Genomic DNA, 12,274 nt, shown 5'->3' with positions numbered 1-12,274 from the left:
GCAGTATGAATTAACTAGAAATACCACTGCATTTGTGATTTTTTTAACTTTGAAACAGTAGGGTATTGTATCGTGTTAGCCATTATGGATGCAATGAGAAGTCAAGCAAAATTACATGGCTAACGAAAAACATTACAATATGCAAGATTTCGAGGCAATTCAGGCCCCTTCTTCAGGCAAGATGTACATATTGCACTCTTTTTAATTAGCCAATGAAACGCGTCATTTTGTTTGACATCTCATTTAACTTTGAAAGGAAGATGAATTTTGAATTTATTTGCAAAGAATTTCAAAACATGTTCTAGGGACAGCAAAACATCTTTTTGAATTGAAATCCAAAGGTAATTTTATTCCCAAGAAAACATTTATTTTGTGCATATCTTAAACATAGAGAAAGGAAAAAAAGTAACATTGGCATTTGGTTTATTCAGAAACATTTATAATAGATCTAACTTCATCTCAAAATTCTGACTGAAAGTGGCAAAGGAAAAATGACCTTTACTTCTAAGAAGCTGTTGAATATCACAGAACTGTATTTTTTAACTCTTCTATATACTGTACAGGATTAAGTCATCTGTTATATAGCTAAAATACACTCAGATAAATTGCAGATTATAATAATAAGATAAGAAGGGAAAGGTTAAAGTTAACATTTTCTTAACATCAGTGAAACAAGATCCCTAAACAAGCAAATGGTCAATGTGTAATGTAGTTAAGCAAAAAATAGGAAGAGACTTCTTGGGGTGCCTACATAAGAAACCAGTAATTCCTGAAGTGTCCTCTTGGCATGCTTTCTGGCCAATTCTATTCCATAACTACTTACAGGTTTCTTTGTTGAAAATCAACCTTGTCAGAGTAACTAGTAGAATTTAAAAAAAGGCATTCCGAGCAATTTTAGAGCTGTTCTACTACCCTAAAATTGCATCCCATAAGATCCACCCTCCAGTTATTTGCAGAACAAAGAGGTTTACTGTCCCCATCAACCACTTTTACATAAGATAAAGAGTAATAACAGTTGACATTAGATTCACACAAAAACGAAATTTCACACAGAGTTAATGCCAACCACTATAACAAGCAAAAAGTCAGATAGAAATTAACCATTTGCTCTGGATTCATATTTTTTTTTTAGAAATATATAAACACATGGCCACCAGCAAAAATGTAAAAGCCTTAAAATAATTTTGACTTCAGCACTAAAAACAAAATGCATCTAAATATCAAAACCATTAAAGCCACAGCTGTCATAATGTAATCAAAGTAATAGCCACATCTTTATTACCTGTACTCTCGGCTGTCTTGGTATCTCCTGTTTGTGACTGCTCGCTGGGAAGCCGTTTCCATTAGTAGTTTCTGAGTCAGTCTATTTGTCGGAGTAGGATCCCTTTCAGGCTGTTCTTCAGGCTCATGGTCGCATTTCCACTCCTCATCTTCATTTAGTGTTGGTAAATATCCAGGTAAAACCTTCCCCGTCCCAGAGCCTGAGCTCTGGTCACTGTACAACTTTGGACTCTCCCCTCCTGTCCTTGTGTATTCCAAATAAATATCAGATTTTAGAAACACTGGGTAGGTGTTCTCCTCCATCATGGCTTGAATTTCAGTCTGGGCCTGGTCAAACATTGCAGGGTCAATGTGCAGTTTTAACACAGAGTCCTTGATGAAGCTCTTAGTGGCTGGTTTGATTTGCCTTGAAACTATGCCATTATTATCCAAAATGTATTTTCTATAAATGGCTTTTGCTAGTTTAAGCTTTTTCTCCTCATTCCCTTCACTGTTTTCCAACTTTCGAAACCCACTGCAAGCAAACCAAAAGTCTAACAGATCTGCACAGTCCTCCTGTTTAAGGAAAGTTCTGAAAAGATGTATGCCATCCTGGTCATCCAATAGAGAGTGTAAGGATTCTGCCCACTTCAGGTAGGGGGGTGTTGGAGAAGCACTTCCCTCTGGTTCATAACCAAGGTCGAGGTCAGGCCTCCTCGGAGTTGCTGTGGATGGCTCACTTTTAAGAGACTCATTTTTTGAACAGTAAAAGTTGGAATTATATGGCCGGGAATCTGTGGATACAAATTCACCTTCCTCACCTGGCACCGGTGGCCTTGGGGCATCTTCAGTGAAGCTGGCCCCAAGATCCACTGGATACCCCTCTCTCACACTCATTTTTATAATTTTCACTTGTCCAAATCCAGTCCTGTCTAAAGTCCAGAATGCTTAAATCCAGAATACTGAAAGTAGTGCTTCTGAGCAATTCCTCCTGTTAAGTAAACAGAAAGAAAATTGTTTCAATAAAAAAAATTGTTAAACACAATACCTAAAACAACAAAAGGTCACTTAATTCTCTGCTAGTTTTCTAAAGAGTAATATTGGCATGAAGCAGATACCATTACAATCAATCAATTTACTCAAACAGCTATCTTATTACGTTTTATTTGAAAAGTAAATGCACTCAAACAAGATTTGTCAACAATATGCACTATAACATTATGCAATTTGTCAATTGGGCACATGGAGGGAGCTAAAATGTACACACACACACACATATGAGTGTGTAACAGATGACAGATTAAACTTCAAATGTAAAAATTAACCTACTGCTGCTTTCGGCAAAAAACTAAGGTATCTATTCCCACTTTTGATCCTAAACAGGCCAAGGAAAACATTCTACCCCTTAGAGGAGAAATGGTTAAGCAGTGGCTTAAGCACATCCTTGTGTAGGATTCAGTTCAACCTTCCAGAGCAGCCTGGTTCAGATGGTTAACAATACTGTAAGGTAGTGGGGTTTTTATATAGTTTTTTTATATAGCTGGGGGGAAAACAAACTCAACAATTGATTTCATGACTAACATACTTGAAAATATAATAACAGATAAAGCATGTTGTGATCTGTGAAAGAATAAAAAAAAAAAAAAAAAAAAGAGAAACACAAACAGCTGGGTGACGAGAGAAGCTTAAATTTTATATTAGCTGGGAATCATAGTCAAAAGTTAATACTGTCATTCTATTAGACCCTGTGAAAATCCATGTTAAATCTAAAACTAGAAAAGACTTTTTTTTTTTTTTAAATCCTCACTCCACAAGAGTTTTGTATTCAAGAGGAGTTTAAAAAAAAAAAAAAAGGTTCTGTTGCATTCTTTTAAAATGCTGAAATAGGTTAAGGACACACTGATGTGAAAGTGCCTGACCATTTCATAGCATAAAACTTTTCTTTTAAGCTAACTTGATGTTCATATCTATACATCTTGCCTTAAAAATCTTAAATATGTGCCCTTCTAATGAAAGACATAAAATATAAAGAAATAATGTTCCCCCATGCATAATCTTTAGTAGTACAGAACAGTGGTGAACAAAGGACACTTCTACATGCGAGTGTGCATACCAGAATACACAACTGCAGTTAATTCTTCTCATAAAAATAGTATGAAATGAAATTGTTCCCATATAGACCTCCAATGGAGAAACAGCATATTAGTCGCCTGCAACTAGCTAAAGAACAGCATTCCATAACCGTTCACAATTTTAAATGTTTCACCACAAATTTTTACAAATTGATGCCAAAGGGTACAGTGCATACCGAGCCAAGAATTTAGCATGCATGGCTAAATGCTACCTTTGCGCAATTGGTGGGATTTAATTAAGTGCTTAATTGATAGCTGCCCTCAATTGGTTGACACCAAGAAGTGTGTGCATGTGTATTAGTGTTATTTGTACATCATTAATATTTTATGCAGAAATTCATGATTAAAACTGGAGTTTGCCAACAATGACAAAACATGGGTAGTAAGGAAGAGAGTTCAGTGGTTCTTGGATTTTGAGTTGCTGTAATTTTGATTCATTCAAGGGCTCACAGAATCTGCTTTTTCCTCAGTGGCACACTAAACTCCTACCAAACTATTTGCTTATTCATGCTTCTCATTTTCTTACTTCTGTACTTGGTCTATGGTTTGAGAATTAACCTGAATTGAAAATTAACCCGGGGCTAAAAATGCAGGAGAGATGTCTTGATAATACAGATTTACTTCATATGAACATTCTCTTTTAATATCTACTATATTTCTTTTTAAGCCAATTGCTACTCCATGGCAGGGCTAACTATTTATAATGGCCTTAATGCACCGTTTTTCTGGCCTGCTTATTTCAAATTAGGGTTGCTCGGTGTTGATCAAAGAAGTACTAGGCATGACATAGAAACTTACCCTATACTGGGGTGGACAAAACAGTAGTCTGGACACCCATAACTGCAAGTTTTTATTTCCAGACAACCAAACAAACAAACAAATCAGATGCTTTGGATTGTTGGCCAATGCAATATTTTCTTACTGCTATGACACCTTACACTACTGTCTCGAAGGATGAAAGCCATTACCATAGGTGACTTGCTACATCTCTTCATTCAAAACCTACATGACTTCCAAATGGGAAGGATTGCTATAATTTGTATTTATTAAAGACACAGATCTTTTTAATGCACTGTTTATTAAAAAAAAATAGTTGTGGAAGTGAAGAACAGTGAATTCAGACATAAGGGGTTTTGCATTTCCATCATGGAAAGCTTCATTCAGTCATTAAAAGTGAAGAACAATGTCAGTGTAATTGAGAGCGGTAGGCTTCATGTGCGGCAGCCTGAGTTTTATACCATTAACCAGCATACTTGTGCGAACACCCTCTGTTACTTGTAACATGAAAGCCTAAGGCTTCTGCTTCTGTACGCAAAGCACTCTCCCAAACATTTCTGCCAAATTTGGACAATTCATTGAGTATACTGCATGCAGTGCAAAAATGGAAATCTGCAAAGTTGAAGACAGAGAGGGAAAGCTGTGACTCTGACAGGCTTGATCAGGTGTGCCAGTTGTCAGACACCCAGTAGAACTTTCCTCACAAAGCTAGCATGGTTAGGAAATGTGGAAAATCGACTCAGAAAGACTGCTGCCCCAGATGAAAGGCCCAGCAGTTTTCTTTTCATGCATTTATTAACAGAAAGATCAATGCTGGGAACAATGCAGCATGTCTTCAGATAAGCTTTGGAAGGAGGCATGCCCTGCTAAGCAATGGCATTACTTTGTACACCAGTTGGACCAAATGCTTAAAGCATTCTTTTAGGAAGGTCTTGTAGCATTTTCCAAGCATCAGTAGGAGCAAGTAAGGTGAAACACATAGAATGTACACTTAAAGTACAAAGATTTTGTCTATAACTAGAACTCACAGAATGCAAAATTATTTCTCCATGACCATAAAGCCAAACTGTATATTTTAGAACTTAATCTTGCATGTTGAAATTTCATTACTGGGGACTGCAATATGACTGACGGTTAAGCCAAAATAAAAATAATGATCTGAAGGAGAGGTGGTCTTTATATTAAACCATTTGAAAACTAATATTTCATACTAGAATTATGACACAAAGCTCCCAACACATAACGTTAAGCATACTCCATTTTCCTAGGCTGAAATGAAAATGTGACCTGACATGGACCATCTGTCAACTGCTTTATTCCTCAAGGTGTCATATCTGATGTTTTCACCATTTTAAGTCTGTAAATGACAATATGAATTATTTACAATTAAAAAAAAAAATTTAAAAATCACGGAAATCCTGTTTAACTAACCAGAGAACATCCATTTAATGGTTTAGCAAATCACTTTGAGAGGAAAAAAAAAAAAAAGTCTAGAAATATTCTGAAATTAATGTGACACATTTCAATTAAAAGAAATGTTAACATGCATTCCAAACATTTATTGTCAGTTTTTTAAAAACACCAAAATGTTAATTTTATACATTTAAAAATTATCCACCAAATGGATTAGTTTGAACTGTCAAACAAGCATGTGTGTTTTCTGCCTCTGTTGCACATCTGAAAGGGTATTTAAAGCACTACAGGACAATACAAAACAAGAACATGAGGCAGTGGCATGGAACGCTTCCCGGTCAGAATCACTGCCACAGCAAAACTGCACAATAGTTGTAGGTGTGCAAAGCTTTGGCAAGTTCAGTTTAGGAAAAGAAAAGCACTGTACATGTGAAACATCTTACTAAGTCATGAAGAATTTACCAGGCCATAAAAGAGTGTGCACATGGTACACATATGGAAAGCAGATAAAACAAGATACCAAGATGGTCTTATTGTTAATTACAATTTATGCCAAAATAAAAATCCTCCAGCTTTAATAAAACTATCATTTTTATGGTCCTTCATTTACTCATTTTCATCCCACGCGTTAAAACACACACACAAAAATGGCTCTTATTTGCATAAAGCAACATTTTTCCATAAAGAAAATGTAGCAAAAAATAAATAAATAAAACAATTACATTTTTCTCGATTTAATGCCTCAGGCAAAGAATCTTAAGTATCCAACCTACTTCCTAAAAACCATATTTTTTGACGATATCTATACCTGTCAGCTTTTGTGTAGTTATTCTCCTGTTAGAAAGATAGATGACTTCCTGCTGTTATTCATTAAAGGTGCACTGTGGCTGTAATATTAGAAATGTAGGGGAGATTTAAGCAAAACGACACCCACCCTCACAGCTTCAAGCTCAAAACGTCACTCAAAAACAGGCTCCAACATGGGAGCCCTGCATGCAATCTACTGCAGAAGACTATTAATTCTCTGCTCTGCAGTAAGGTATCATATGCTTAGGCTTGGTTTTGACAAAAAAGGCATGTAAATGAATGAAACTAATAAGCAAACTAAAAATGCCCAGGTTAGAAAAGCAGCAAACATAAAAAGGAGAGTGGATTCAGTTTTGTACATCATAAGCTGGTAAGCTAACCAATCACATTTTGATAGTCCACCATGGCTAAAATGTTTTTTACTCAACCAGCCAAGGATATTGGAAGATCTAATTTCATACAGGTCTACTGGTTGCTAAGCAACCTAAAACTGCAGCAGGCATCCACCCAGGAGTTGCTGTGTGGTTTATTATTATAATTAATATACACTAAGAAAAACAGATAAATCATGACTTCTGCCTAAAATTCATATAATGAGGAAAATCCCTTTTCTTCCTGACAGGAAGTTTAAAAAAAAGCAAGACAAGAAACAGTTAAAATTTGACAGACCTTAAATGTGTAAGAGGAGGGAAAAAATGTAGTTTCTAAAGAGATCAAAGGAATCACATGTTTCCTGTTCCAAGAGCAGGCTTTACTTTCTAGTGTATATAAGAGAAAAAAAAGATTTTTCCCCATTCCAGAGGCACTGGTGTAACAGACATGAACACATTATATCCCATTACAACAGTCTGCTGGGTATCAAATCAAAATATAGTTGCTGTGCAGAGTAACTCTGTATTGAATATTGTTGTATGGTTTCATTTCCAAAGGTAAAACAGATAAAACAATTGATTTAAAAATCACTGTAAATGAATAAACACTGGCTATTACAAAAAAACTCAGTATTTATAATAGACTGTCTAAAAATGACAACATATTCTGCAAGTAATTTATTGTCAAAGGAACAAAACTTCAGTGTAAACTCAACAAAACAAAACAAAAGCCTAAGAAACCACAAATGCATACCTACAACACTACAAATTAAAACATATTTCTTGAACCACCTATTCCAATTCAGGGTCATGATCTGATGTAGCCTACCTTGGCAAAACCAAGCACAAGGCAGCTGTGCATTTAAAACTGATGTCAAATGTAAATGACGAAGGCCGGCATATGCACTATTACATTTTTTTTGCTTTCTTTTGTAGTTAACCTCTTGTCACTGCATGCTTTAAATAGACAGCAGTGTTGTTGCATCAGTGAAAAAAGTAATTAAAAAAATTAAACATTCTTGTAAAACAGTAACATCAAAGCACCTTAACAAGGTGAATAAGACGTGCTTATATAAGAGCAACTAACAATAAAAAATACCCAGATCTGTGCAACCAACAGGGAGAGGAGTACACTACATGGCTACCACTACAACTGAAATAATTTGTTACTCTAGGTTATATGGAAACATTTCAGTTGCAGCGAACTTCAAACAAATAAATATGTTTATAGAGTTATTATTGTAAAATACAGACAGTACAGTAAAAGGTACTACTCCATGTGATCATCAAAATGTAACATGTTGCAAGCCTGCAGTGCCATGATTAAGCAGTATAACAACCTTAACTTGTAGATAAATATAAAACAATATCTTATTTAGGTAGCTGAAACACAAATCTAATCCACAAGCTTTCTCCAAACATCAGAAAACCAACCATAAAAAGAAAGGTAAGACAAATTGCTAGATCAGATGATTTCAAAAACATTAAGTGTGGCTGAGGTTTTTTTTTTTTGGTATTTTTTTCCCTATATGAAAGACAACCGACATAAAACAAAACACATAGTACTACATCACAACTTTGCTCAAAACAGTCTGCCTAATTTCACCGAACTGTGTTTTCGTGTAATTTATTGTCAAAAGGCCACAAAAATATTTGCACTGGACATTTGCTTAAATCTAAAAGCAATACTTGCAACTAAAGCTTAATATTCTTAGTTTTCCAAAGCATGATTAAAAAGTGTAATGCAACAATGTGTGATATTTTATCAAAAGCATTAAAACTGATATGCAATTATAGACAAAACATACAGCCGCAGTCAGCACTATTAATTCAGTGGAATGCCATACTAGTTTAAAAGTAAAAATTCTGAACAAGGAAAAAATGAAATCATTGTTCATTTTTATTAGGAATATCTCCTTTTCCCCAAAAATAATGTATCAAAGAAAAAACTTTCTGCAGAAAATTAAGACAACTGGGACCCAGGCGTGGATCAACATTCCTGTTTAAAAAGTCCAATGTGTTACATTATACTCAGCTTGATATGTGACCAAGAAAGAGTTCCTGCTGACTAAAAAAACACAACACTGTCTCTTTCAAGCTGATCCCAACACTCAGCAGATACTGTAAGCTCAGTGGCGATTCCACTGCTTAGATGTTGGGAACCACAGAAATAGAAAAAGAAAAAAAATAAATAAAAATAACCGCCAGCCAGCTTACATTTCAAGTGCTTTTTATTGGGTGCTTTCATCTTTATTTGCAATAATAAGGAGACTTAACCGAGGTTAAGTAATCAATTGTTAATAAATGCCACATACATACAAAACATGATGAAAAAAAGCAAACTAAATTATTTGTATACTTTGCACAATGAAAGACTGCAAATCAAATGGCTCTTCAAACATATATTGTATTTTTTTAGAGACAGATAACAAATCACAAACTAAAGCATAGAAATGTAATCTTAAACCCTTTTATCTGTCAGACAAAGTGAAAACAATGATGGTTTTTTGCAGAATATGAAAAATTACACATTATAAACGTAACCAATGGCTCAGGTGCAAATCTTTAAAAGAAACCACAAAAAATATGACTCAAATGTGAAATGCTATATACAAAGATGCAAAGAAAGATGGCAAACAGTATTTTGGCCATTACAAAAAATAACCAGCTAAAAAATTAAATGTTAAATGAACAGAGACACATAGTGACTTAAAAAAATATCTGAAGAGAAAACAAACACAAATCACCATTAAATCTACATGTCATAAAACAGCTACAACAACCAATACACTATAGAAAGAACAGAAAAAAAGAGAAAAATGTTGTGTGTTTTTTTGGGGGGTAAAAAGCAGTATGTTCTTACTTAGCAACACAGATAAAAAGGTACAAAATATTTCCGAGGGAACTGAAAATAAGAAGCATGATTCGAAACTGTAAAACGTGATTTAAACAAAGCTATAAATTGTTGTAAACTTAAAAAAAACGAAATGACTAGATACATTGGTCATCATATTAAGCTACAGGCATGCAGAAAGCACCCTCTTCCAAACATGAATACTAAAAGAGAATTAAATGTAGTAAGCAAAAGATATAAAAAAAACACAAGACAAAGTATCAGACAACCTTACAGAATAATGTCGGGAACAAAAGTGGGTTCTTTTAAAACATCGCACAAAAATGTAATCGGGAATTGAGTCCCCATCACTTTTCAGAAGAAGCTCCAAAATTTTGAATTTATCAACACAGCAGGAACTAGTGCATGTCTCAAATGTTAGGCCATGGAAGGATACCAAAATTTTAAAACCAACAATATCTGTAAATTACCCTTTGAGTTATACAAGTCATTTGGTTAACAGTGTTTTCCCCTTAAGAAATGATAACGACGACTCACTCGAAAATTAAACAGCCTTGCGTGAAACCCCACACATTTTCTGTCTGTAATAATGACATGCGTGTTGTTATACGAATGTAAAGATAATCATATAGGCATTACGTTATTGTAAACCCTATAGATTAAATAAATGTATAGTTGCCAAAAGACAAAACTAGGATTCAGTGGATAAAAAATAACTGTGCTTCGAAATCATAAATCTAACGGAAATAACGACAAAAACACGCACACGCAAAGGTTCTAATCTACAGGAAATAACCAGTTATCTAGACAAATGAAGGTACATTTAAATGTAAGCAAACTAAGACAGGAGGTTGCCGGAAAAACATGTTTAAGGCTGGTAAAAGGATCCGTTTTTATTTATTTATTTATTTTACACTGGGCAAGAGTAAGAGAAATAAAAAGATACGTGTAATGTAATCACTAATATAAAACATGCTAAACAACCACACGCAGAGTAAGACTTCAGCAGCCTTTCTGTTAAGATCACCAAAGATAAGGCGCTACATATAAAAAAGAATCAATGTCAAAGGCTTCAGAAATGCACAAATAGAAATAGTTAAAAAAAGAATCAGGTAACACGCCTGGATAAAAAGGCATCTTAAAAAAAGAAAGAAAGCGGGTATCAATGCACCCCGACACACGATATAAATCCGTTTTCTTTAAATAAAACACCTTTTTGTTTATGATTGGCACATTAAGGAGAAAGTTTAGGTTTGCCCATGTTAAAATGCGTTGAAATGCACGGCAAAGTGGCCGAGTTCCGGCACACACGCACACTTAAGTAGCTTGCTTAAAAGGCAAAAGAAACGCAATCAAACTTTCTTCCACAAAGAATGGAAGTGGAGGAAGAGAGGGAAGCAGAGAGAGAGAGAGAGAGAGGGGGGCGGGATATTCATCTGCAACTTATAAAATCGTCAGCCAACCAAAAGATCAAAAAAGCGAGCGCCTTCTCCCCAAAAAGAAAAGAAACCTCTCTAGATGCATGAAACGATCTGTGTATTTAATGCTATTTGTAACGGGGGGGGGGAGCTCACACCCAACACTTATTGTATAGTTTGGATTAAAACATGTCAACGTTTACCTACAGATTTCACCATCCATGCTTCAAAATAAAACATTTCAGGAATAAATAAGGGCTGGCCTCGTGCAGGCCGGGCCGTGCCGCGGGACGGGTGTGAAAGGTATGCCGCCGGGTTGGCACCGGCACGATGTTGTGACCCGCGCCCCCGCCTCGCGCTTTGAAGTGAGCCTCACAGCGCATTCATGTCTCGGCCTCTCGGAGACGCGTGTGGGGGAAGGGAAGAGGAGGGAGGCGAGGCAGAAACAAACTCTCGCTCTCCTCGCGGAGCCACAGGCCCTTCCTCAAGCCCGCCGACTAGGACACAACTTTAGGAGCGCCTCTACCGCAGCCGAACAACGCGTCGGGAGCAATTCAAAGCTGCTTGCCTCCGCTCTTCTTCCCCTGCAAGCCCCCGGCTCCGCCGATCGCGCTACACGAGAAACTGAACATATTTACATTCAAGAATATCTATTCAGCTATCGCTGTGCTCAGGGTGATTGACTCTGTTCTCAATTACAATCAAGCACTACCTCCTTCAAAAAGCGACGTTTTTTTCTCTCTCTCTCTCTAATCCTTAGCTACCGCAATCCCGTAAAAAGGGGAAGGGGGGTGTAGAGGAGGAAAAAAAAAAGTTTCGTACCGTACCTGCGAAAGCCTGCTCCCCGTTTTCCAGCACATCGGGAAACCCGGCGTTTACATTTCCTTACGAATCGTGTCATAGATACGGAGTTGTAAGAGTTTAAAAATAACAAAGAAAACAATCCGTCCTCCTCCCCATGGCTGTCTCTCACTCTCTCATTCTGACTCTGTGTGTGCGTGAGTGAGAGAGAGTGTGTCTGTAATGTTTGAGCCTGAAATTGCTCCTCAGCGCCACCCGCGTTTCAGCGCTGCAAGCACAGCACATGACTGGGAGAGGGACGCGACGGGGGCGGGGTTAGGATCGGCAAAAAGTGACACCTGAATGAAAGCTGACTTAAAACTGGAATCACTGCTCTGCTGCTGTATGATTCTTGCGCTGCTAAACGGTGTTAAGCCTCTTTGGAATCACACACTCTTCCCA

General features: G+C 36.5%; 1 protein-coding gene across 4 annotated transcripts in view; it reads right to left on the bottom strand.

The window, feature by feature from the left end:
* Positions 1 to 12,015, bottom strand: part of axin1 (axin 1) — a 124,252-nt gene extending 112,237 nt beyond the window's left edge. For 2 of the 4 annotated variants that reach the window (XM_039776405.1, XM_039776407.1), the window contains exons 1-2: positions 11,860 to 12,015; positions 1,283 to 2,251 (exon numbers count right to left, since the gene is read on the bottom strand). In XM_039776405.1, the coding sequence (XP_039632339.1) occupies positions 1,283 to 2,157 (875 nt within the window). In that variant the 5' untranslated portion in view covers positions 2,158 to 2,251; positions 11,860 to 12,015. Of the gene's footprint in view, positions 1 to 1,282; positions 2,252 to 11,854 lie in introns of all 4 variants that reach the window. The other 2 variants (XM_039776406.1, XM_039776408.1) reach the window with 2 other exon arrangements.
* Positions 12,016 to 12,274: the final 259 nt, after the last annotated feature.

This window comes from Polypterus senegalus, chromosome 13, assembly GCF_016835505.1.
Source record: "Polypterus senegalus isolate Bchr_013 chromosome 13, ASM1683550v1, whole genome shotgun sequence".
Taxonomy (NCBI): domain Eukaryota; kingdom Metazoa; phylum Chordata; class Cladistia; order Polypteriformes; family Polypteridae; genus Polypterus; species Polypterus senegalus.
This window is presented reverse-complemented; position numbering and strand designations above follow the sequence as displayed.